The sequence below is a fragment of the Equus quagga genome, chromosome 13, assembly GCF_021613505.1.
Source record: "Equus quagga isolate Etosha38 chromosome 13, UCLA_HA_Equagga_1.0, whole genome shotgun sequence".
Taxonomy (NCBI): Eukaryota; Metazoa; Chordata; class Mammalia; order Perissodactyla; family Equidae; genus Equus; species Equus quagga.
In genome coordinates, this window is record NC_060279.1 from 92,744,040 (window position 1) to 92,769,046 (window position 25,007).

At 55.6% G+C, this 25,007-nt stretch overlaps 1 protein-coding gene across 4 annotated transcripts; it reads right to left on the reverse strand.

Annotated features, from left to right (window-relative positions):
* Positions 1-121: 121 nt before the first annotated feature.
* Positions 122-24,884, reverse strand: RELB (RELB proto-oncogene, NF-kB subunit). 4 transcript variants are annotated; one of them, XM_046683159.1, is made up of 12 exons: positions 24,616-24,884; positions 23,467-23,514; positions 20,586-20,594; positions 18,507-18,853; positions 11,343-11,500; positions 9,914-10,005; positions 9,609-9,740; positions 8,005-8,109; positions 3,707-3,922; positions 2,841-2,909; positions 2,627-2,704; positions 123-932 (listed from the first exon to the last, which is right to left on the reverse strand). In XM_046683159.1, exons 1-12 carry the CDS (start codon positions 24,668-24,670, stop codon positions 550-552), a joined length of 1,692 nt encoding a protein of 563 aa, XP_046539115.1. In that variant the 5' UTR covers positions 24,671-24,884; the 3' UTR covers positions 123-549. The 4 variants fall into 4 exon arrangements, with proteins under 4 accessions (XP_046539116.1, XP_046539115.1, XP_046539117.1 ...); XM_046683160.1 differs by lacking the exon at positions 20,586-20,594 and having other exon boundaries at positions 122-932; XM_046683161.1 differs by lacking the exons at positions 23,467-23,514; positions 24,616-24,884 and adding an exon at positions 21,181-23,139.
* Positions 24,885-25,007: the final 123 nt, after the last annotated feature.

Here is a 25,007-nt window from a genome sequence, read left to right on the forward strand (position 1 = left end):
GACGGGGGCGGAGCCTGGGTGAGGGGCGTGGCCAGGAGGAGGGAGAAGGGAGAGGCGGAGCGGAGGAGAGCCTGGAGGCTCTGCGCAAGCGCGTGGAGAGTTTCTCAAGCAGAGATGAGAGCGGAGCCCCAAGGCTCAAAAACTCATCTTTATTAGGAAGACTGAACAAACAACCCACCCCCACCGTCAGGCCTGGGGAAGGAGGGCTGGGGCTCTGTGCCCTCCTCCCGTCTGTACACTCTAGAATCCGCCTGGAGAGGTGCCCCCGATCGTGGGGCGGACGCAGCTTTCCCAGCCCGTGCGTGGAGCCACGCCCCCTTTCCTCTCCAGACTCAGTTTCCTCGTTTGTAAAATGGGCTCGCGGGAAAGCGATGCTACGGAGCTTCTCGCCAGCGCTGAAGATGTCCGATTCAGAAGGATGAGGAGGTCGGGAGACGGACTCAGGGCGGCCCTAGGGATGTGGATGCTGGACATCCCGGTTGGGTCCGCCGGGCCCCGTGCACCTCCCTCCCCACCCAACGCCTCTCCTCTGCGTCCGCGGAGGGGGGGCTACGTGGCCTCAGGCCCCGGGGACAGGAGGCCGCCCCCAAAGCCCGCCTCGCGGTACTGGTTGGGGAACATGTTGCTGCCCACGAGGCTGGCAGTGCCCCCGTCCCCGGGGCCCGGGGCCGGGTACGAGTCCAGCGTCAGCGGCTCGGGGCCAGAGGGCTCCCCAACCGCGGCCCCTGCACCCCCGTTGCCCGTAACAGCGCTGGCGAGCGGCGGCGCGGGGGGCAGCATGTCCAGCATGAAGAGCGTGGGGGTCGTGGTTTCGTAGGCAAAGCCATCGTCCAGGAGGTCCGGCCCGCCCGGGGGCTCCAGGCCGGGGAGGGACACGGTGCCAGGGAAGAAGTCTGTGTCCGGGAGCAGGGCTGACGGTGGGAGGAAGGGGCCTGCAGGAACGAGATGAGAGACGGGGAAGTATGGTGGGCTTTAGGACCAACTTGGGGCCGGGTCCTCATCTAAGGTCCTGTCCCATGCGAAAGGTGTTATCAGCGTGGCCTCTTTTCATCCCAAGAAGAACCTTGGAGTATCCACTATCACCCTGATTTAATAAGCAAACTGAGGCAAAATAACTCACAGTCACACGCAGCTGGGGAGCTCTGGAAGCAGGATTGAAACGGTGCTCCTGCAGGGCTGGGGAATTTTCCCCAAGGATGAGGACGCTCCCCAACCCCAAAAGTGAAATCTCCACACTGTCAGAGACTCAAGTGAGAAGTCATCAGTCCCCAAATTGGAAGGTAAAATGATGTGTCATTATAAGAGTGTCTCTCTTTTTGAGACAAGATAAATCTCACCAGCAAAGGCTGATGATGTTTACCTCAGAAAGAGACACAGCGCTGCTGGGATTCTATTCCCCAGCCTCTCTTGCGGCTTGATGTGGTCATGGGACTAAGTTCTGCTGGTTGGAATGTGGGCCTGATGGCTGGAGCTGCAGCAGCCATCTTGGACCATGAGATGGAAACGGTGAGTTGAAAATTGCAGGATCTTGGGACTCCAAAGTTCATGCAGCCACCAAACCATCCCTGGACCACCTCCCTCTGGGCTGTGTTTATGTGAGAGGAGAAATAAAGTTCTGTCCTGTTGAAGCCCCTGTTATTTTGGGTTTTGCTGTGAAGGCAGTTACATGTGATCATAACAAAATGCAGGTGGCCCTTCTGATTTCTGGCAAGTTCCTAACATCTCCTGGGCACTAACTTTGTGCCAGCCATTCATGGGAACCCCTGGATGTGAGTTGGGATGAAGACAGGAGAAGAAGGGGCCACAGGGTGGTTGGGATTGAGGCAGGCTCTGAATTCGAGGTTGGCTGGCTCTGACGACCGCCCCCACTTACCCACCATCCAGTCCCTGCTCCCTGTGTCGCAACCATCGTCACTGACCCACACAGACACCCAGCTGCCACTCCCTGCTCCACCACGGACCAACTGTGTGTCCTTAGACTAGAGGCTTCACCTCTCTGGGCTTCACCAGTAAAAAGGGGGCGGGGAGGGCTGGCCCAGTGGCACAGTGGTTAAGTTTACATGCTCTGCTTCGGGGGCATGGGTACACGGGTTCAGATCCCGGGTGTGGACCTACACCACTCGTCACCCATGCAGTGGCGGTGTCCCACTTATAAAGTGGAGGAAGACTGGCACAGATGTTAGCTCAGGGCTAATCTTCCTCAGCAAAAAAAAACGAGGGGGGAAGCAGAAGGAAGACAGTGCCCACCTTGGAGGGAGACTGTGCAGATTAAATGAGAAAACACACACAAAACACTTATGAGCCTGTCCTATAGTGTCTGTAAAAATAAATACGTTAAATTTTAAAAGGCCAGTGAGGTAGATGTGCGGTGAGACTTTACAGGGGAGTCTCTGAGGCTCAGGGATGTGGAGCAACTTGGTGAACATCACACAGCAAGTCAATGGCCTGGTGGAGATCAGAGCCTCTGGGCTGTTTCCAGAACTGCTGTTCTTTCCCCTTTAGGTTGCTGGCTAAATGGTGAGTCACTGGTCTCGTAGGAGCTCTTGGTGGCCCTGAGGAGGCCAGAAGAGCAGCTCACCCTCGGCCCACCCTGGGGGGCAGGGGCTCGCACAGAGCCGGGACCCACCTGAGCCCTGGCTGGGCAGGAAGTGGTCCAGGAAGGCTGGCTTTTTCCTCCGCCGTTTGCTCTCGATGCCGTGGGGGTCTGCAGGAAGGCAGAGATGAGGACCCCTGGATCCCGACCGCCCCTCCTCCCCAGTCAGGAGCGAGGCGGGGCCGTGGGGTCAGCCATCCCCTCCCAGAGGGGCAAAGGGGTGTGGAAAGGGGCAAAGGGGACGCACCAGAGCTGTTCAGCTCCCCAAGGACGTCGGGCATCCCCCGTTTCCGCTTCTTGTCCACACCGTAGCTGTCTGCTCAGGAGACACCAGGGACATACGAAGTAATCCATCAACAAGAAGAATTAAGAATTCATTTTAGAGACCATTTAGGAGGCCGCTGAGCTGTTCTAGTTCTTGGCCGACCAATGCAAATAGATATCACACCTTAATCAGGATGAAACCCAAATCCACTTCCAGCCTCACTGGCCTCTTTGTTGTTCCTGGAACACCCTAGGCACAATCCTGCCTCAGGGCCTTTGCACTTGCTGTTCCAGCTGCTTAACACACTCTTCCTCAACTCCCACCACTTCCCTGGAGAAGCGCTTAGTCATCCTCCCATCCTCAGCTGAGCTGTCCCCTCCTCCAGGAAGCCCTCCCTGATCCCTCCAGGCAATCTGATCCCCTGAGCAATTCCATGCCAGTCCTGCCCACTCTTCTTGTGACTGCATGGGAATAGGTCCATCCCCCACAGGGCTGTGAGACTCCTGAGGGCAGGGCTGGGGCTATCTCGGTCACCGCTGTGTCCCCAGCACTACGCAGCAGAGGGCCGGGCACGAGCAGATGAGCTGAGGGGCGGATGATTAAATACCGCCCAGACCCCATGAGGTGGTGCCATTATGATTTTCATCCTGCACAGGAGGAGTCTGAGGCTCGGAGAGGCCGAGGCCACACCGCCAGGAAGTAGCAGAGCCCGGAATCGAGCCCCAGTCGGTGCAGCTTGGCCCCTGCATTCTACTTCTGCCTCTCCCTCTTTGCCCTCCGGGTCACCCCAAGCGAGGCCAAAGCCCTGCTCCCCGGGGCGGCGGGTGATCCTGCATTGCCGCGGTTACCGTGGTCCCGGGGCAGGTACGTGAACGGCAGGGGCTCGCTGCAGACCCCGTCGGTGAGCCGCTGCAGGAAGACGTTGACCGTCACCGGCTCCACGATCTCCAGGTCCTCGTAGGGCGGCGTCTTGAACACGATGGCGATCTGGCGGTGCACGTCGGCCTGGGAGAAGTCAGCCCGGCCTTCCCAGGAGGCCCTGCTGAACACCACTGAGATATCCTCTGGCGGGAAAGCGAGGACGTCAGCCAAGCAGGGACACCGGCCCACCGGGCCCCCAGCTCACTTGGCCGCCCCTCACCCCAACATCCCTAAGAATAAGACGAATCGTAGTGGCGGCTCAGTTCCTGTTGGGCACCTCCTGGGGGCCATTCAGGATCTATTGTCTCATTTAATACTTTTAACAACCTGAAAGGGAGGTCAAGTTAGTGTTGCCACCGGGTCAGGGGACCCCAAGGCCACAGTCAGATTCAGGGCTTCGCTAAAGAGGACTCACAAGACTCAGCCTATAGTCACCGCAGGAAACCAGGCCCCAGCTTCCAGGGTCCTCTTCCAGTAGAGTCACACAGGACATGCTAATTCCCCCCCCCCCCCCCCCCCCCCGTGACAACGCATGAGAAATGCTGTTTATGGAGGAAGCTCATTAGAGACTCTGCCTGGGTTTTTTTTTTCCCCCAAGGAAGATTGGCCCTGAGCTAACATCTGCCACCAATCCCCCTCTTTTTGCTGAGGAAGACTGGCCCTGAGCTAACATCCGTGCCCATCTTCCTCTACTTTATATGTGGGATGCCTACCACAGCATGGCTTGACAAGCAGTGCCATGTCTGCACCCGGGATCCGAACCTGCAAACCCCGGGCTGCCAAAGTGGAATGTGTGAACTTAACCACTGTGCCACCAGGCCCGCCCCAACGCCCGAGGTTTGTATTAGGGGCTGGTCACGTGGGCAGCCTCTGCTGGCACAGACCCAGATGCCAATCTCCCAGAAGGAAAGCAGGGGCTCAGCACACAACACTGCGCTTGTACAAACAGTTCAGGCACAATGAGCCACTCTGATCAGTCAGGGACTGGTGGGGACCCTCTCAAAACCCAAGCACCCAGAAGCCGGCCACGGTCAACCTTATAAGCAGGCCCTTCAAAGGACAACAGTCTCAGATCTGCTGTGTCGACTCTTTTTTGTACACACCCACTTTAAAGATGGGGACACTGAGGCTCGGGGGGGTTAAGAGACTTCCCCAAGGTCACATGGCTGGTAGCGGAGGAATCAGGATGCCAGTCTGCCTGCTATTTCCTTTTCTTGTCTTATTGCATTGTCTCTCATCACAGTAACTCCACATACTGAGGCTTTCTACGTGTTGGACACACACAGAATGCCTCTAAGTCTCACAACAACCCTATGAAGGTACCTTTAGGAACTGCATTATATACAGGAGGAAGCAAAGGCACAGAGAAGTGAAGTCACTAGTCGAAGGTCACACAGCCAGCAAGTGACAGGAATCCAGGCAGGCTAGAGCTCTTCACCACCAGCTCTGCCAGGGCCTGGGGAAGTTACCCGACATCTCTGGGCTGAGTTCTTTCCCCTCAACAGAGGGAACAGCATGGGACCGACCTCACAGGTTGCTAGGAGGCTTAAACGAGTCACCCCAAGTAAAGGGTTGAGAAGGCTTAGTAAATAACAGGTGCTGAGTCGTGTGAAGCAGGATTGTTTCCAGCAGCAGTATGCCAAGTACTCGCTCCAGGCCGGGCACGCAGACCGTCCTCAGTAAACGCTCTTTCTAGGGTAATTCTTGGCTAGTTGGGATCCCATGTTCCCGTACCAGCGGCTCATCTTAGGCATGAGGAAACTGAGGCTCTGGGTCGTGAAGTCATGAAGTCACAGCCCGAGACCGGCCGTGAATGAATGACAGCACAGGACTCTTGCCCCCTCTCATCGTTCACCCACACCCGGAAGAGTTTCTTGCCCCGGCCCCAACTCCCTGGCCCCTAACAATCTCCTGGGCATTCCTCAGGTCTCAGCTTAAACGTCCCCTCCTCCGGGAAGCCTTCCCAGATGCCCGGACCACGTCTGGTCTTCTTGTTGTTCCATCTCAGGGCTCTGCCTTCTTCCCTCTCAGCATCGCCCACAGTCATAACTTCTGTCTCTTTCTCTCCCTCCCACTGGGCTGGGAGCCCTGGGAGGGCAGGGCCGGGCCTGTCTCTGCCACTGCCATGTCCCTGCACTGCTCAGGGCAGGGCCCAGGACAGGGAGCCCCCCAAGAACCATTTGCCCATTCATTCAAGATTTTATAAGAACCTCCGCTCGTGGACATACAGCCACAAGAACTGAACACAGGTGTCAAATAAAACCTTATCCACAAAGGCTCACAGCAGCGCTGCACGTAACAGCCCAAAGGCAGAAACAGCCCAACGCCCAGGAGCGGATGAACGTGGGAGAGCCATGCAATGGAATATTACTCGGCCATGAAAAGGAATGCAGCACTGATCTAGGCCGCCACACGGGGGACCCTCGAGAACCCTGTGCTAAGTGAAAGAAGCCAGACACCAAGGCCACACAGTGTGTGACTCCGTTTACAGGAAATGTCCAGAACAGGCAAATCCACAGAGACAGAACACAGATTAGCTGTTTCCAGGGACCAGAGGAGGGGGACTAGGGAGTGACTGCTTAACGGGGACAGGCTTTCTTCTTGGGAGCGATGAAAACGTTCTGAAACTAGAGAGTGGTGGTGCGTGACATTGTGAATATGCTAAATGCTGCTGAATTAGACACTTTAAAATGGTTACAAAAAAGAGTGAACTTTGTAGCCAAAAAAGGATTTAGTAAAAGAAAAGAATTAGTAAAAAAAAAAAAGAAAAAAAAAGGGTTTTCCTGAGACCCTGATGTGTGATTGGCCTTGGACTGGGTGGTTCTGGGGACACAGCTGCTCACCATGACAGCCCCAGGTCCTGCCCTTAGGACCCGTGAGGGAGACAGATGCTAACTATGTAATCACACAACCTGAGAAAGGACGGGGGGATCCCTGAGGCTGCGACAGGTTCTCCCACTCCCCTCCCCTCTCGCTGCCCTCCTGTCCTGTCAGCCTCGCTGTTCCTCCAGCAGCCAGACCTGCTCCTACCCCAGGGCCTTTGCACTTGCTACTCCACCTGCTGGAACACTCTTCTCGAGATGGCCACCCAGATCCTTCATGGCTCCTCATGTTCTCTCCTGAGAGGGGCATTCCCTGACCCCCCCTAAGTAAAATCATGCCCCCCAGCCATTCCTCCCTAACCCCTTTCTCAGCATTATTTTTCTCCAGATACTACTTTTTCACCACCTTCTTGAATGGTTTTTCAACTCTTTCTTTTTTATTTTTCCTCCCAGAAGAAAGGAGGAACAGCACAGACAACCTGGATTCAAATCTCATCTCTACCTGCCCAGTTGTGTGACCTTGAGTAAGTTACTTAACCTCTCTGTGCCTCGGTTTGCTCATCTGTAAAATGAGTATAACAGGACCCACCTCCTAGAACTCTTAGGTGAGTAGATAATCTAGTGGAAGATGTGTACAAAGCACTGATGACAGAGTTTGGCATACAGCAGGAGCAAGGGAAATGTTAGCTTCTTGTTACTGTTGGGGGTGATGTTATTTATAATAGAGGAACATGAGAGAAAATGCAAAGGATACAGAAAAGAAATAGATGGTAATAGGGGAGGCTCCCTCTTGCCCTCTGCTCAGGTCGGCAATCCCAGGTGGAGGGGTTTTTATTATCATTATTATTATTTACTTTTTTTTTTTTTTTTTTTTGCTGAGGAAGATTGTCCCAGAGCTAACACCGGTGCCCATCTTCCTCTATTTTGTATGTGGGACACCACCACAGCGTGGCTTGATGAGTGGTGTGTAGGTCGGCTCCCGGGATCCAAACTTGCAAACCCCAGGAGCATAGGAACCTAACCACTATGCCATCTGGCCAGCCCTGAGGATTTTTTAAAAAACCCTGCTTGAAGAAGGGACTTTGGAACAGAAGTGAAAGAAGTAAACGAGCTGTGTCTCCGTCCTGTTTCCTTCACTCGGAGCCCTTGGCGCATCTGTCCTAAGGTTGTTCTTTATGCCATGCCACGGCGTTCCTCTCAGAGCCTCCTGGGCAGTGCGCTCGCCATGGTGAGGACTGCAGGGCGCCCGGCAGGGCGGGCACAGGCAGCCCCCATCCTCGCACGGGAATGAGTGAGCGAGCGACTCAGGGAGGGGGACAGTGATGGGCTCCAAAGCAGAGTCCCCCACGAGCCGCCAGACCCCGCTCCACCCGCCCGCACGCGCGTTGCCCCAGGCCCCTCACCTTTCTGCACCTTGTCGCACAGCAGGTAGAGCTCCTCGCCGCCTGTGCACGGCCCGCTCTCCTTGTTGATCCGGCAGATCCGCAGTTCTGATGTGTTTGTGGACTCTGGGAAGAAGCAGAGGAAGGGGTATGGAAGAAAAAACGAGAATTCAGTCATCAAACCCTTACCAGGTGCCCCGGGGGCGCCCACCCTGCGCCGTGTGGAGGTGGGAAATGGAGAAGATCCTCCTGGAACCCGTGGTCTGGGTGGAAAAAGAAGATGCTCAGGCGGGAGGGGTTAAGGGGCAATCGTGAGTCCTCCACGCTGAAGACTGGTGAGTGTCCAGCCAAAATGGGGACCCCAGACCTTCGGGAGAGCTGGCGGGGTCAGAGGTCAGAGATGATTCTTGGATGAGGGTCAGTGGCCTGAAATCTGTAGTGGACAGCTATTGTTTTGCCCGTCTAGCAGGCCCGGCCCTTCTTCTGTTAACAGCCCCCAATTTTCCTTCCAGGACCACTCCCCACCTCAGTCATGGAGATTGGGTGGGGCTGAGCCCGCTCCCAGCTCAGCAACCATCATGTGCCCCAGAACCGGCCAATCAGGGCATCGCCTCGTTCTGGCCACAGCTGGTTGGTCAGAGAGGAGCACATGGCTAAAACCAGGCCAATGAGAGACAGCCCTGAGACTCTGAGCAAAAATGCCTAGTATTTTCAGAGTGGGGGAGAGGTGACAAGGGGGTAGGATATAAGCCTAGACCTGCACACATTTTGCCCCTGCACGAAAGGGCCCTTCCAAGAATGACTCTAACATGGAGGAAGCATAGCTGAGAGGCAGAAAGAGACAGATCCCTAATGACATCACTGGACACCTGGATGCAGCCAGACCTGAAGCACTGTGCTACCTCTGGATTATTTTTTTAGTTAATGTAATGGAACAAATTCTTTTTTCCCTTATTTGAGCTGAAATTCTCTCTCTTGTGTCCATAAAAGCTCTGACTGAACTAATATCCATCCCCATTTTGAGGCTTGTGGCAGTCACTGTAGGCTGGCTAAAATCTAACAGCCATTCCCAATCCTCTCCTCCATGCCTGTACCCCTCTATAGAGGATGAGAAGCGTAAATACTTGCTTTCCCAGACTCCCCTGCAACTAGTGGTGGCCGTGGGACCAAGTTCTGGCCAAAGAGACATAAGCAGAAGTCTACCAGGGTGAAAGATTACTTCTCACGCTGCCTCTTCCCTAGGGCTGCCTAGTTGTACAGGTTGCAGGTTCTATAACACTAGAGTCCCTGTTCCCACAGGCTACATAGTAAAAGCTGCCCCCTGGAATTGGGCAGTGTACAACCTGCACACCACACAGGGTGACACTGCCCACCATGCCTTGAACACAGACATGATGTGTGGAGCTGTGGCAGCCACCTCATGACCATGAGGGAAGGGCCGGGAGAATCACAGAGCTGCTGAACCCGGGCCCCGATCTGCTGAGCAACGGAATCAAGGGGAACAGACTTAATAACATACACAAATAAAAATCAAGTGCTCCCTTGAGGCTCACGCCATGGTGTGCGGGGCTTCCTGGCACCCGCGGCCAAGGACAATCCTAACGGACACGGCCCCCTCGACTCACTCTTGTCGTAGACGGGCTCAGAGAGCACAGGGTCCATGCGGCGCATCTGTCCCTGCTGGTCCCTGTAAGAGGCCTGGAAGCAGATCCTGACGACGTTCATGTCCACCTCCTGATGGTTCTTCAGGGACCCGGCTGGGGGAGAGACGGGGGAAGGCTGAGGGCGGTGGGTGGAGATCCTGCGGGCGATGGTGGGTGGGACTGGAGGAGAGGGCGGGGACTGGAGAAGGAGAGGGGCGGGGGGGGGGCGCGCAGAGGGGGCGGGGGGCTCCAGAGGACCGGCCCGTCGGGCCAGGCGCCGGACTCACCATTGTAGGGGTCGATGCCGAGCTGAATCTTGCGCTCGATGGCGGCCTCGATCTCCTTCTTCCGCACGCACTGGATGCCCAGGTTGTTAAAGCTGGGGGCGGGGGAGACGGGAGGGAGGTCGTCACGACGCCGCAGGTGTAGCTCTAACCCACAGCACGGCTCCGGCAGAGGCTGCCTCGAGGCCCTGTCTAGGGGCTGAGGTGCGCCAGGCCCAGGGGTCCCAGCGTCAGGAGGGGTGTGGGGTTCAAACCCCTCAGGGGTGTCGGGGACTCCTGAGGGCACCCGGGAATGTGCCTTATCTTTCACCACCCGAAAACACCGGCCAACCTCACTTGGAACAAGAAAACTGCAAACGCAACACCAACGCGATGCCAATTTTTTAACTCATCCAAACAACAAAGATGAAAAGTTTGATAACAACCCGGGCTCGTGAGGTTCTGAGGAATCGAGGACTCACTCACTGTGGGGGGGACTGGAAATTGCTCCAGCAATTACACATAGGGGGACAATATGGCGGTGTTCATTCATGCCACAGATACTGCCTGGGGTGCCAGGCACTGGGCTAGTTGCAGGAAACAAAAGAGAAAAAAACCCTGCTCTCACAGAGCTGACATGTTCACGAAATTTATAAATCAGTAAAAGTGTAAACGTGCAGACTTGGAGCCAGCAATGTAACTTCTAGGAATTTAACCTAGAGAAGAAATGATCTATATAGAAAGCCACACACTGCAGCACGGTCACTAATAATGCCACAGAGCCATTGGAAGTGCCCATTCATAGGAGACTTGGTCAATGAATTGTGCGCATCCACACACTGGAATACTACGCAGCCGATAAAAAGGACAAGAGAGCTCTAAGTGGACAGAGAGGAAAGATCTCCAAGATGTACGGGAACCCAAAAACAAGGCACAAATGTCTGCCAGCATTTACAAGGGGAGAAAGAAACGGATATGCGTAGCATATTTTCAATTGTCTCCGAGAAGGGGCACTGGCAGCTGGAGGACCAAAGATGGAAGGAAATTTATTTTCCACCGTACATCCTCTCTGAGCGTTTTAATCTTTTATTTATTAAAAACATATAAGTTATGAAGTGAGAGAGAGACGGGCCCTGCTGTGAAGGCAGGTCGGGAGTGAATCCTAGCTCGGCCACAGGCTCTCTTCCCTCTCTGAGCCTCAGTTTCCCCCTCGGCAAAATGGGGATACCTATAATGCGTGTGTACGTGTGGGTGGCTGGGTTCCAGGCCTAGGGAAGACCCTCCACCGCCCCCGTGCCTCAGTTTCCCCACCTAGGAAATGCAGTGGGGGAGTCTGGCTAAGCTGTCCCTTGTCTTAAGGTTTCCCTGGGTGACCCTCAGGATCTCCAAGAGCAAGGGCGAGGGGCGAGGGGTAAGGGGTCAGGGGTGAGGGGTGAGGGGTCAGGGTGGGTACCTGTGCCGGGGGCTGATGTGAGGCCGGAGCCGCACCCTGCAGACGCCGTCGGTGCAGTCCTTCCCCACGAGGCTGTGCGGGTGCACGCGGTGCGGCCAGTCCTTCCACACCAGGCACGCAGTCACCTCCACCTCCCGCAGCCCTCCACAGTCCCGGAGCTGCAGGAAGACAGGGGTTCCGGGGGGGGGTCCCATCGCGGACGCCTGCACCCCCCCAAACTCCCCGGGGCCTCCCTCGGCAGCCCCCTGGCCCTCTCCCCCGAGGATGATGGAAGGCTGTTTGCTGAGACCCCGCTGGTGGCCTGGGGACCTCAGAACACGACGGCTGCCCCACAGATGCGCTTTCTTTGGCCACTTGGCTTTTAAAAATTGGATGCAGGTGGGGCCTCTGAGTACGTCCCCCAGATGACACACTGATGACAAGGGGAGGAAGGCGGCTTTGCAGTGGAGAGACCCGGGCGACATCACCTTAACCAGGTGACCGAGGTCAGCATCACTAACGACGCGGATGCCCCCTGACGGGCCGCGCCGGGAAGGACACGACATCACTTCTCCGAGTGCATCACCTGGATCTCGTCGTGAAAAAACACCAGACAAGCCCACATTGCGGGTCACTGGGGCAAAAATATCAGTGTCGTGAAAGACAGTAAAACATGGGCTTGATATTTGGGGCAAAAAGAGAACAACTAACGTATTTTGACCTGGCTGGTAGTTGCACACTGTCTGCATGTGTAAAAATTCACAGAGCTGTCTGCTTAAGATTTAATCAAATACAATTCAGCTGAAAAATCAAGGAGAGGGACCAAAGAGACAGGACAATCGATGCAACATCTGATGCTTGACTGGATCCGGGACTGAGGAGGAAGAAACAACCACCAAAGCCATTTTGAGGATAGCTGGGAAATTTAAGTGCAAACACTCTATTAGACGATATTATGGGATATTGCTAGTCTTCCGAGGATGGGAACGGTATTGTCCCCTGCAGGAGCTTACTCTCAGGCCATGAAGGCCAAAGTCTCTGAAGGTGAATCCCATGATATTTACAACTCATTTGCAAAAAAACAAGGTGTGTATTTGCGTGTGTGCACGTGTATGCGTGTGTTTGTGCGTGTGGACAGAGGGCGACAGATACACCACACATGGTGACTACAGGGGCACGGTCCACAGGTGCTTACTGTGCTAGCCTATTAATTTTTCTGTAGATTAAAATTTTTGTCATCAAAATGTGTATGTTAAATGTCATTAAATGTGTCCATTAAATACGCAATGCAATTTTTCTGTGTATCAATTATATCTCAATAAAACAAACAAAAAACTAGAAAAAAGCTTTAAAAAATTTTCCCTCAAATAAAAAGTTGGAGCCTACATTGAAAAAGTGTGAGATACCAAATTATTCCAGATTTTCGGATTCTCTTTTGAATCAAGGAAGCCATGGCAACCAGGGTCAGAATTCCTGCTCAGTAGCCACAGACGGCAGTGGATAGAAAGCAGCCCCTTTAGTCCTGGCCCAGACCCTTTTGGCCACTGGGCTTTCCTGGGTCACCCAGGGGCCCAGGGGCACCAGCCAGGCTCTAAAGTCAGCTCTGAACTTCTAAAGCCCCCGCCTGTGAAATGCAAGGGTCCGGTGGTCTCAGTGGAAGAGTGCTGCCCTCTAGGGGGCATTTGGGATATTGAGGGTGATTTTGGTTGACACCATGATGGGAACCCTCAGCAGGCAGTCCGCGGAACCAGAGACGTTACCCAACCAGGGGCAGTCCCACACAAGTCCTGCCCACGTTCACGTCAGTGACAAACCCGTTTAAAATGATCAGAGCCTATACCCTCGCTCTGTTTTCCATATACAGTATTTCGCCCATAATTTTTAAATATGCAGAATTTTCAAGGACTGCAACCACCACGTTAATGGAGAGAAGCCTGGATTTCGTTTAGATGGAGAATGGATCGCCACTTCTGAAAACCCCATCACCAACAGCACCGCTGGGTGTGTGGCCTTTAAATCACCAAGTCAACCCGCTGGGTCCGGCTGCATGCAATGCGTGTTATTAAGTACCAGGCACACAGGAGCACTTAGTAAGCGGTGGTAATTACCAGAGTAAACTTGCTGTGTGCCCTTGAGCAAGTAACTTACCCTCTCTGAGCCTCAGTTTCCTCCTCTGAAAAGTGGGGATTAAAAATCCTGAATCTAGATTGGGAGACGGGTCGTCCCCTATTGTTGGACACGTACTCTTCCAACTCTTTGAAATCACAACTGATGCCAAGCCAAAATAATTACATGGAAAGACTTAGAAATAAAAGTTGGGGGAAAACACAGCCTCGAAGTATCACCCCACAGATAACTTATTAATTACAAAGGGAAAGCAGGACTGGGACAATGGAGAGACCTGGCCGTCACTACCTGTTAGGGGCTAAATTGCGTCCCCTAAAATTCATACATTGAATGCCTAACCCCCAGTCCCTCAGGATGCGACTGGACCTGGAGACAGACCTTTTCAAGAGGTGACTGAGTTAGTGGGACCATCAGCATGGGCCCTAACCCAATTGGCCTCACGTCCTTATTTGGACCCACAAAGAGACGTCAGACAAGTGTGGACACCAAGGAAAGACCACATGAGGTCACAGCAAGAGGGCAGCCACCTGCAAACCAAGGAGCGAGGCCTCAGAGGGAAGCAGCCCTGCCGACACCCTGATCTTGGCCTTCCAGCCTCCAGACCTGTGAGGAATCAACTTCCATTGTTCCAGCCACCCCGTTTGTGGTCTATTGTCACAGCAGCCCCAGCGGGCTAAGACGCCACCTTGACCATGGGGTCTGACTCAGCATCACTGGTGTTGGGACAAACTGCCACCTCACGTCCCTTGAAGTGAGATATTGAGTGGCCACAGCATCACCGCTGGGGTGTTCCCAACCAAACGTGTCACCCGATCTAATCTGGAAACAGCCAGTGAACCCAGAATGCGAGACGCTCTACAGAACCCCTGTCCTGCCCTCCAGAAGCGCCCATGTCCTCAGACGCAAAGAGAGAGCGAGGAACCGACCCCGGTCAACAGACACCCAAGAGACCTTCCTAATCCAGTCGGCTGCTGTGACGAAACCCCGGGAACCGGGTGGCCTGCGAACCACAGAGGTGCACTTCCCACAGTCCTGGGGGCTGGCGTCCAGGGTCAGGCGCCAGCGCGGCCGGGTTCCGGGGAGGGCCCTGTTCCGGGCTGCAGACTGCTGACTCCCCACCGCGTCCTCCCTCGCCACAGGGGTCAAGCGAGCTCTGCGGTCTCTTGTATAAAAGTACTGATCCCATTCGTGAGGGCTCTGTCCTCGTGGCCTGAGCACCTCCTCGCTCCCTGTGGCCAGCAGAGTGGAGCCTGCCCGGTGTTTCTGCGCCACCCTCTCCCCTTCCAGGGCTCCATCAGACAGTGCTCCGCTGCGATTCATAGGGTTTTCACGGCCAATTTTTTCGCAAGTGGGTGGCCAGGTCCTTCTCTTAGTCCATTTTAGTCTGGAAGCTCGGCCAAAACCTGTCCACCACGGGGGACCCTGCTGGTATTTGAAATCCCAGTGACATAGCTTTCAGCATCACAGCCACACGCAGCCGCCACAGCGTGACAACCGACAGACAGACGGATGGTGCGGTTCCCTGATCAGAAATGAACTCGGGCTGCGGCCGTGAAAACAGCGACTCTAAACCACTAGAGCCCCAGGGCTGGGACCCTCAGCTTGGGGGTTAGGGTTTCCACATACGAATTTGCGGGACACACAAACATTCAGACGACAGCGAGACCTGACAACGAACCGCGGCACGCACGCGATCCTGGACGGGATATCAACAAGCAGACAACAACAGCAGCTAGAAAGGACATTTTGGGGACAACTGGGATAATTAGAATATGGACTTCATATTAGGCAGCATCCTTGTAGGCATATTCAGTTTCTAGAGTACAGTATAGGTCCTTCGTTGCAGGAAAAGCTCCTCATTCGTGAGAGAGACACAAAGAAACATTTTGGCTGACGCACCACCACATCTCTGCCTTCCTTGCAAATCCCCGTCTATAAACGACTATGTGTAGAGAGAGACACCACGTAAATGTGGCAGAAGGCGAACGAGTGTTCGTTGCGTATTCTTGTCTATTTTATACAGGTTTAAAATTTTTCAAAAGAAAAAGGTGGAACATCAAGTTGAAAAAAGAGCCCCTATCAAATTGGAAAAGGAGACAAAACGCTTAAAAATAAATAAGGGGCTACGTAATTGCCCCTCCATGCACCACACTTGGCCCATTCCTGAAAATCCGGTGATGGAATATACAGGTCAAAGTAAACCATTGTTTCTTCCAGAATGTTCCGCTGACTGCATGCTACTGTTGGCCACGATGCCTGGAGCCAAATTAAGTAACACCACCAACTACGACCACCTAGCTGAGTAAAAGGAGGAGGTACGCCTGGGCTGGGTCGTCTCCCCGGTTTCCTCATTGTGTCCTGTGTGGACGGGAGCTTCAGGCCCATTTTACAGATGAGGAAAACTGAGGCCAAGATTCACAGGGCTGGAAAGCGGCAGAGCCAGGACTCAAACCCACGTCTTTCTGATCCTAAAATCCAAACTTGGGGAAGGGTGCGGTGGCTCTGCTCATCACCCAAATGAACCTATGAGAGCAAATCCACTCGAGGGAGAGGGAGACGGAAGCCGGAGACCTCACTCGAGGAGCTTGCACCTGGGGCAGGGGTCAGGGAAGGTGACCCTGAGGTGGGCTGAGGCCTCGCGGGTGAGGAGGAGGTGACCAGGCTGCAGGAGGAAAGCACTGCAGCAGGAGGAACAGCATGCGCAAAGGCCCAGTGGCCGGAGGAGGTGAGTGAGGACGGGTTGCATGGGAGGTAGCAGGAGCCAGACCGTGAGAGGTCTCGGAGGCCCAGGGAGGAGCTTGGGCTTCCTCCTCAGGGCACTGGGGAGCCAAGGGTGGGTTCTGAGCAGGGGAGAGGAGCAGGTGCATCATTTAACCCCTCGGGCTGCCTTCCGGAGGAAATTTGGAGGAGGCTGGGCAACGGCTGGGGACAGGACCCAGGGCTAGTGGAACGGTTGGTGCACCATTCAGACTCAATAAACATTTGGACAAAGATCCAGAAGCACCAGAAGGCTCCGTACTGGGGAGGCGCAAGGAACCAGGCCTCTCAGACACCACTGGGAGAAACAGTCCGCGTACCAGCCCCGTGGAGGGCAATGTAGCAACATCCACCAAATTACCTTTGACCAGCAATTCCACTTCCAGAATTTACCAGAGTGATGCAGCGAAGGAAGTAATAGATGAGCCGAGTTGTTCTCTACAGCCCTGCTCATCACAGCAGGAGACTGGAAACAAGCTAAATGCCCACCCACGGGGACCTGCCTGATAATGCTCCACGGGCACACAACCGGGTATGACGGTGGAGAGAATAGGGCAGCTTTAGACATGCTAACGTGGGCTGAGCTCCAAGACATATTATTCAGTAAAAAAAACCATGGTGCACAACAGTGTATACATATATATATGTACTATGCTCCCCTTTATGTACAAAAAGGGGGATAGTATATATGTAAGTATGTATTTGCCTGTATAATCATAAAATACTCCTAGAGGATATATTGACAACAATGGGGGAACCTGGGGACAGGCGTGGGGGACGTTTGTTGATTTTAATTACATTTCACTTAAATTCTGTTCATTGAACACGAACGTTTATATTTTTGAGTGTTTTCAACTACATCATCTGATTCAAAACTTTAAAACAAAATAAAGAGGTATATAGTTAAAAAATCTTACCTGTACCGTATCCATTTAGCACTTCCCCTCAAAAAGTAATCACCTTTATTTATTTCTATTTTTCCTTCCAGAGTTCCCCCTTTTTTTTCCTTGGTCAAGAAGACAGCATTAAAAAAAAATTTTTTTTTAAGTCTAATTGACATGCAGTATCTATCGGTTTCAGGGTACATCATATGATTTAATATTTGCACAGCCTTCTAGGGTTTCTCTACACACGTACTAGCAAATACAAATATAAATCTTACTTTCCCTCTTTTTAACACAAAAAGTGATCTAATACCCTAAGCAGGGCTCTGCGCCTCCACTTTTTATTTGGATTATTAACGTGTCTTGGAGCTCCCTCCACATCAGCACCCAGGGGACATCATTTAAAAAGGTTTCTGTGTTAGCAGGATGTGTCTACACTGATCTGCCCCCGTGCACAGACATGTGTCACGGCCGCGGGGGGGTTCCCACGAGCAGGTGCCCACCGATTACTTCTCCAGTGGCTTCCTGATTAACACTGACATTTCCGATCCTTCACCATAGAAACAAGGCTGCAAAGGATAACCCTGGACATCCTCCCTTCGCGCAGCGGCAGGCACAGCTACACCACCAATTCCTAGAAGCAGAGTGGCCCGGCTGAAGAGTAATGACAACAGTAATAACACTAGTCATTACGGAGCACTTACTCCCTCGAAGGTCTTTGGCATGTACGGTTAACTCCTTCACTCCTCCCGACAACCCCAGGTGGCTGGTTATTACGACTAGCCCATTCTGTAGAGGAGGAAACTGAGGCACAGAGGGAGTGAGTAACCAGCCCAAGGCTGCACAGCTTAGTAAATGGCAGACATGGGATTTGAACCCAGGCCCTCTGATTCTTAAGGCCTTGCTTGTGAACCAGGAGGCTACCCGACCTTTACCAGCCATGGTAAATTTATTTATTTATTTATTTATTTTTGGTGAGGAAGACTGGCCTTGAGCTAACATCTGCTGCCAATCCTCCTCTTTCTGCTGAGGAAGATTGGCCCTGAGCTAACATCCGTGCCCATCTTCCTCTACTTTATATGTGGGACGCCTGCCACAGCATGGCTTGACAAGCAGTGCGTACATCTGTGCCGAGGATCCCAACATACGAAACCTGGGCCCCTGAAGCGGAGCACATGTGAATGTAACCACAACGCCACCAGGCCGCCCTAGTAATTTTGATCAATATTGCCAAAATACCAGGAAGATGGCCTTTCTTTGAATGCCTTTTGAATTTAGGGCCAGGTGAGAGCATTACTCCTTCCAACAATAGCAACGGCAATAATAATACCCCCCAATCAAATACATGAATTAACACATGCACGTGAATCGGGGGGGGCGAGGGCAGCGCAGCCCCCGCCCCGGCCGCGGGCCCCACCTCGATGGCCGGCAGCGTCTTGCTGGCCTCCGTGCTGCTCTCGCCGAGGATGCTGCCGGCCGAGCGGCCCTCGCACTCGTAGCGGAAGCGCATGCCACGCTGCTTGGGCTGCTCGCTGATGACCAGGTGCGGCCGCGGCCCGGGGCCCGGGGCGGGGGGCACGAGGCGGCCCAGGGGGCAGCCCCAGGGCGGCGGCGTGGCTGGGGGCGCGGGCGCCGCGGGGCCCAGGGTGACGGTGCTTAGGGAGGCCGCCCCGCGGGACACCAGGCGCGGCAGCCCCTCGCCCGGGCCCGGCGGCGCCCCCTCCAGGCCGAAGCCGTTCTCCTTGATGTACTCGTCGATGATCTCTGCGGGGGAAGCAGAAAGAGGGGGGACGCTGATTCTAACAGCAAAGGCTTGATTGCCCCCTAGACCTGGGCCGCCCCGCCTGTTCCAGTCCATCCTTTTCTTCAAGACATATTTCTCCTGCGTGGAGGGCAGGGGCCTCAGCTCCCTACATGAAAACGCCCCTGCCCTCCTTCTCGCAAACGGCCCCCCAGAAACCCCCAGTTCTTGAAGCCAGACACCTGGGGGTGGCCTGGTTTCTCCTCCTGCATGCTCACGTCCTCTCCCCTCCATCATGTCTCCGGAATCCATGCCTCCATCACCTCCCAGCTGGATAGAGACCCAGCAGCAGGTGCCCCTGCCTCCATCTCGCCCCATTTCATAACGAGAATGACAGCTTGAGACCCATCTCACAAAGCTGCGCCACTAGCCACCAGCCACTACGTGTGCAAGCTGGCAGGGTGCACATCTTTTCCGTTGCTCCACCGTCCCACGCCTGCCGTGTCCCGTCCATGAACAACTTCTGCCTCTGCGCGGAATGTGTACGTCCATTCCCACCGCTTCTCCCCACCCCCACTGCCTCCCCGCGGTCCCCGCTCCATCACCTCCCATCTGAACCCCTGCTCCTGTTTCCCACCTCGCCTCCTCCAGTCTGTCCCCACCACGTAACCGGAGAGATCTTACGTCAGACCCTGTCCTCCACCCCCACCCCCACCGTTTGCTGAGAAGCCTCCGGTGCCTCCCATCTTCCTTAGAGTCAAAGTCAACACTCTCCCCATATAAAACCCTCTCCAAACTCCATACCCCTGATCTTGGCCACAGAGCCTTGCATGACCTGGCCCTGCCCCTCGTCGCCCCTCCCTCCCCTGCTCCACTCTCTCTTCTTCTTCTTTTTTTATTTTTTTGAGGAAGATTAGCCCTCAGCTAACATCTGCCGTCAATCCTCCTCTTTTTGCTGAGGACGACTGGCCCTGAGCTCACATCCGTGCCCATCTTCCTCTACTTTATATGTGGGACGCCTACCACAGCATGGCGTGCCAAGCGGTGCCATGTCCGCACCTGGGATCCGAACTGGCGAACCCCGGGCTGCCGAAGCAGAAGGTGCGAACTTAACGGCTGCACCACCGGGCCAGCCCTCCAGCCTCCTTTCTGTTGCTTGCACCCACCCAGCCTGCCTGGCCCTCTTCAGGGCATTGTACCTGCTCCCTGTCTGCCTGTTCCACGCTCCCGGCATCCAACCCATGCTGGCCCCTTCTCAGCCTTCTGGTATCAGCTCAAACGTCCGTCACCTCTTCAGAAAGGCCCAACCTAACTTGTCTTCCCCAGGCCATCCCACCCTCTTCCTGTTTATTTCCTTCACAGCCCTAAGCCCAATCTAACAGGATCTTGCCCATCGATTCCTTTCCCTACTGTCTCCGTCACTAGGGTACCGGCTCCTAGAGGCAGGGACTTTGGTTTCAGAATAAATCCCCAGTGCCTAGAACAGGGCCGGACGCGAGGCAGGCGCTCAGGGCGGTCCACGGAAGGAAGGAATGACAGTCGTGGTCATAGGGACACTAAAGGCAGCTCACATATGCTGAGTCTTTGCTAAGTGTCCAGCACTGCTCAGCGCTTGGGAACATGACTTTGTTGAAATCCCCCAGCAGTCCCGGAAGTCACACTGTGACCGCCCCTCCCCAACAAGGCAGGCCAGACTCCCCTCTGTGAGCACCCGGCCTCCTCAGCTTCCCTGCGGCCCTGCGCTGTGATACTCACCCAGTTCATCTGTGGAAGGAAGAGAAAGAGACAGGTGAGATTCAGAAAGGGGTGAAGACTTTCATCTTTTAAGACACCCCCCCGAACCCCATCCTCCCAGGAACCCTCCCTGCTTCCCTTTTCCTCCATCCTGGGAAACCTGGGGCTCTGACTCCCTGGGGCGCCAACCCCCAACCCCACCTCCCCCTCCTGGGCTACCCTCCCTTCAGCTCCCAATGTGGGGGCCCCAGGATCAGGGCCCCCCCCAAAGGCCTCCCCAAAACATTCAGGCCAGGGATTAGGAAGCATTGTGGTGAATCCCAGGAAAAGTCAAGGTCTGATCACCAGGAAAAAAATGGATACCCAAGATGGTAAGCACATTGTGGGCGTGTCCTGTTCCTAAAGCCCACCGCAGCCCCCCAGGAGGTCTCTGGCTGGTGTCTGATCCTACAGCCACCTCCTGCATCCCAGCCTGGTCCCCCCGCAGGGCCCACCTGCCCTCCCGTACTTGCTCCTCCTTCCTGAGGGGGGAGTGACAGGGATGCTGGGGAAGCCCCTTACTCCCTTCTCGGGAAAGCTCAGCCCTGGAAGGAGCCGTGGGGAAATCGAAACCAACCTGCTGTCATTCCGTGAACAGGACTAGGGGAAGCCCAGAGGAGGCAAGCAAGCCTTGAGGTCACACAGCAAGGGAGGGCAGGCTGGGGCCAGATGCCCCCACCCAGGCCCCACCGTGGCCTGCGCTGGCTGCTGGCCGCGGGCTTATTGATGTGACCTGCCCCGCTGCCTGCCCTGTCTTCCTCCTCCACTCTCTGGGAGTGGCTCCTGGCAGCCAGACCTTTGCTCCGTGGAAGGCGGTTTTTCCGCACCCCTTATCTCATGCGATCTGTGAAGTCAGCAGGGTGGGGAAGAAGCCCCACTTGGTAGATGGGGACACTGAGGCTGGGAGAGAGGAAGGGACATGCTGCAGATACTGGCAGGGCCAACCTCCAGTCACTTAGACTTGCAAAAACCTTCTTAGGCCTCTGTGCTGGGTGCGCCGGGGACCCAAAGACGAGTTAGACTTGTCTAGACCCTCAAGGAGCTCCCAGGCTGCAGGGGGGGAAACTGAGGCCTGGGCAGCAGGGGCTGGAGCTTTGGACCGCCTCGGTTCACATCCTGGCTTTGCTATCTGCTAGCTGTGTGCCCTTAAGCCCATTACTTCACCTCTTTGTGCCTTGGTTTCTTCATCCATAAAATGGATGCAGTAATAATGCCTGCCTCATTGGGCTGTTGTGAAAATTAAATGAGCCGATAATGGGAAGCACGAAGAAACTGCCACAACAGTAGGCGCTACATAAATGCTACAAAGTAGGTGCTACATAAATGCTGGCCGCTCTTGGATGAAGTGTTGGGAGACAGTATTTTATGGACTTGGGTAAATGGCTTTCCCTCTCTAGGCTCAGTTTGTCTATAACACGAGGAGGTTGGAAGATGGTTTCAGAGCGTGGGGCATGGAGTTACACAGATGTTGGTTTAAATGTGAGCTGTCACTCACCGGCTGCATGTGTCTGGCCCATCAAAATGGGGGAAATTTTCCCTCCCACTCTATCTCAGCGCTTCTCCCATCCCCAGCCTGCTATTTGATATCACGGCCCCCCAGACTTCTTCATAGCCTGTATCACATTTTATAATCGATCCACATGTAATTTCTTGTTGACGTGTCTGCGTCCACATCTAGGTTGGAAACCCCAGGAGGGCAGAGCCAGGGCTGTCTCGGTCACTGCCGAGTCCCGGCACTTCCCGGCACTGCCCAGCACAGGGCCAGGTACACAACAGGCGCTCGATAAATATTTGCGGAATGGATGACGTCAGAAATTACTCTCAGTTGAAACCAAAAATCTAGGTCTCGGGCCAGAAAAGTCTCAGCCTTGTTGCTGCCCAGAACCAGTGCCCAGGCAGCACCCATCCCCAATGCCACCTCCCACCTTTTGCCGTTGCCCAGATCTGTTAGAGAACCCGCAGAGCCTTCTCCGCAGCCAAGCCAGCACTTCTGGGGGCCGTCCCCCCAACACTCTACGCCCAGAGAGAGGCTCAGACTCACCCACTGGGGCCACCCAGTTTTCTTGGTGATGGGGCTCAGTCCTACCCTCCAAATTCCAGCAGATTTACGAGAGAGGGTCTTGTCATTTGCCCATGATTCTGCATTTCCCTGGGTAGCACTGAATTTTGGATGACACAGGCTGAGGGACCTTACAGACTAGAGGTTCTTAGCATCTCTTGGGAACTTGCTAGAAATGCAAGCTCTCAGGGCCCATTTTAGGCCTCCTGAATCAGAAACTCTGGAGGTGGGGCCCAACAATCTGTTTGAACAAGCTCCCTAGGTGACCCTGATGCACAGGAAGGTTTAAGAACCCCTGTTACAGACCGTCTAATAATAATGATTATTATCGTCATTATACCAGTAATGGTTAAAACTTATTGAGCCCTTACTGTGTGCCAGACACTGCTTTGAAAGTTCACCTGTATTCTCTCAATCCCCCTAAAAAGGAAGCACTGATATTATGCCCATTTACAGCTGAGGAAAACTCAAGCCCAGAGAGGGGAAGCGACTGGCAGACATTCACACAGGGAGGGAGTGGTGGCACGAGCATGTAATTATTACCTTCTGCACGAATATGGTGATTCTCTAAAGAGGACTCCTCTTAGAGCACGAATAGGTGGTTAATTTTACCTGTCCAGCTCCTAATCCGCCACCTGGGGCCCCCATCTCAACCGGCAGGGACGGATACAGGCCGTCAGAGGAAAGCTGAGGTGGACCTCGCAAAACCCCCAGGCCGAGGCGTGCCCAAGGCCGCCTGCACAGGTCTCCCCCCGCCCCCGTCCTGAGCGTGCAGGCGGGCAGGGACTGCGGAGGGCTGCTCACCCGTGGTCCTGGAAACGGCGAGCGTGAGCGAGGGGAGGTCAGCGGGCCCTGCAGGGAGGGAGACACGTCTCAGGAGGCGATGGATATGCAGCGGGAGGACCAGGGAATCTCCCAAGCCCCACCCCGTTCCTCCCCTGGCCCCGCCCCTTGGAGTCAGGCCCCTCCCCCTTGTCGCCTGCGGAGTCCGGCTTTGCTCCCCCTTCCCTAACTCGGGGACAGGTCCCCTAGTTTGTCATTCTCTCCACCTTTCATCACCCTCAGGCCCTGCTCCTTCTCCCCCTTAAGGTCGGGCCTGGAGGAGCCCTTGTCAACCTCAGTTAGGAAAGCCCCTGCCCCCTTCCTTCTCTCAGGGTCAGCCCCCTACCCCTTCACTTTTTCAGCCTCCAGACCGTCCCCATCTCCCTCTCAGAGACCCTGCCACTTCTCTTCCGAGGCGCTGCTGCCCCCGTCTTTCTTCTCTGAGTCAGGCCCCGCCCTTCTTTTTTCGGAACAGGCCCTCTCGGTTCTCTCCGCCAGGCTCAGGCCCCGCCCATTGTCTCCGCCACAGTCTGGCCCCGCCCCTCCTCGCCCTCAGGCCCCGCCCCTTGTCTCCGCCACAGTCTGGCCCCGCCCCTCCTCGCCCTCAGGCCCCGCCCCTTCTCTCCGCCAGGCTCAGGCCCCGCCCCTTCTCTCCGCCACAGTCTGGCTCCGCCTCTCCTAGCCCTCAGGCTCCGCCCCTTACTCTGAGCAGGACCCCCGCTTCCTCCTCAGAGTTAGGCCCCGCCCCCTCGGTGAGGCAGGCCCCTCCCTTTTCTCCCTCTCGGAGCCTGGCCACGCCCCCATCCCGCAGGAGCGGCTCCCGCTCCTCCTTCTCCCAGTCAGGCCCCGCCCCGCCCCTCAGGGAGTCGGGCCCCGCCCCCCTCTTTGCCTCAGGGTCAGGCCCCGCCCCCTTCCCACTCCACAGTGGGAAGCCTCTCTCCCACCTTGGGCCGGACCCGTCCCCATCCCCTGCCTCCTTCCTTCCCCCTAATACAGTGTCCCCAGAACCCTCACACTCTCCCCGCAAAACCCCTCGAGTCCTGTAGGAACCATCAGACTCCTCCGGGACCCCCAGGACCCCCGCAGCTCCGGGCCCGCCCCAGACTCCTCCTGAACCCGGGCCCCGCTCACCCAAGGCCCCCAGCTCCGGCGCAGCGGACGGTCTGGCGACGCGGCGACTCGGCATGGCCCGACCGATGGGGTCGGACGGCCCGGAGGCAGGCCCACACCAAAACACACACGCGGGCGGGCCGGGAGGCCAGGCGGCACGGTCCGGCGGACGATCGTGGGTCGGGCGAGCGACTCAGGGGCTGAGGCCGCAGGCCGGGCAGGACGCGCGGCGCCCGGGGCTGCGGGGGGCGCCGGGCCGGGCCGGGCGGGCGGCGGGCGGGGGCGGGGCAGCGGAATTCCCCGGCGCCGCCGGCCTGCGCGCCCATTGGCCCGCACCCCGCCGTGACGTCACGCGAGGGGAACGGGAAAACCCCCACGCGTCACGTGGTCGCGGGGGCGGGGCCGGCCGGGAA

Excerpts from the sequence above, each read along its gene's own strand:
- RELB (XM_046683158.1), bottom strand. The coding sequence starts at position 12,070 with ATGCAGACAGTGTGCAACTACCAGCCAGGTCAAAATACGTTAGTTGTT. Across the intron at positions 10,006-11,342 it reads CACATCAGCCCCCGGCACAG|CTTTAACAACCTGGGCATCC; the intron begins GTACCCACCCTG and ends CCCCGCCCCCAG. Across the intron at positions 9,741-9,913 it reads CGGCATCGACCCCTACAATG|CCGGGTCCCTGAAGAACCAT; the intron begins GTGAGTCCGGCG and ends TCTCTCCCCCAG.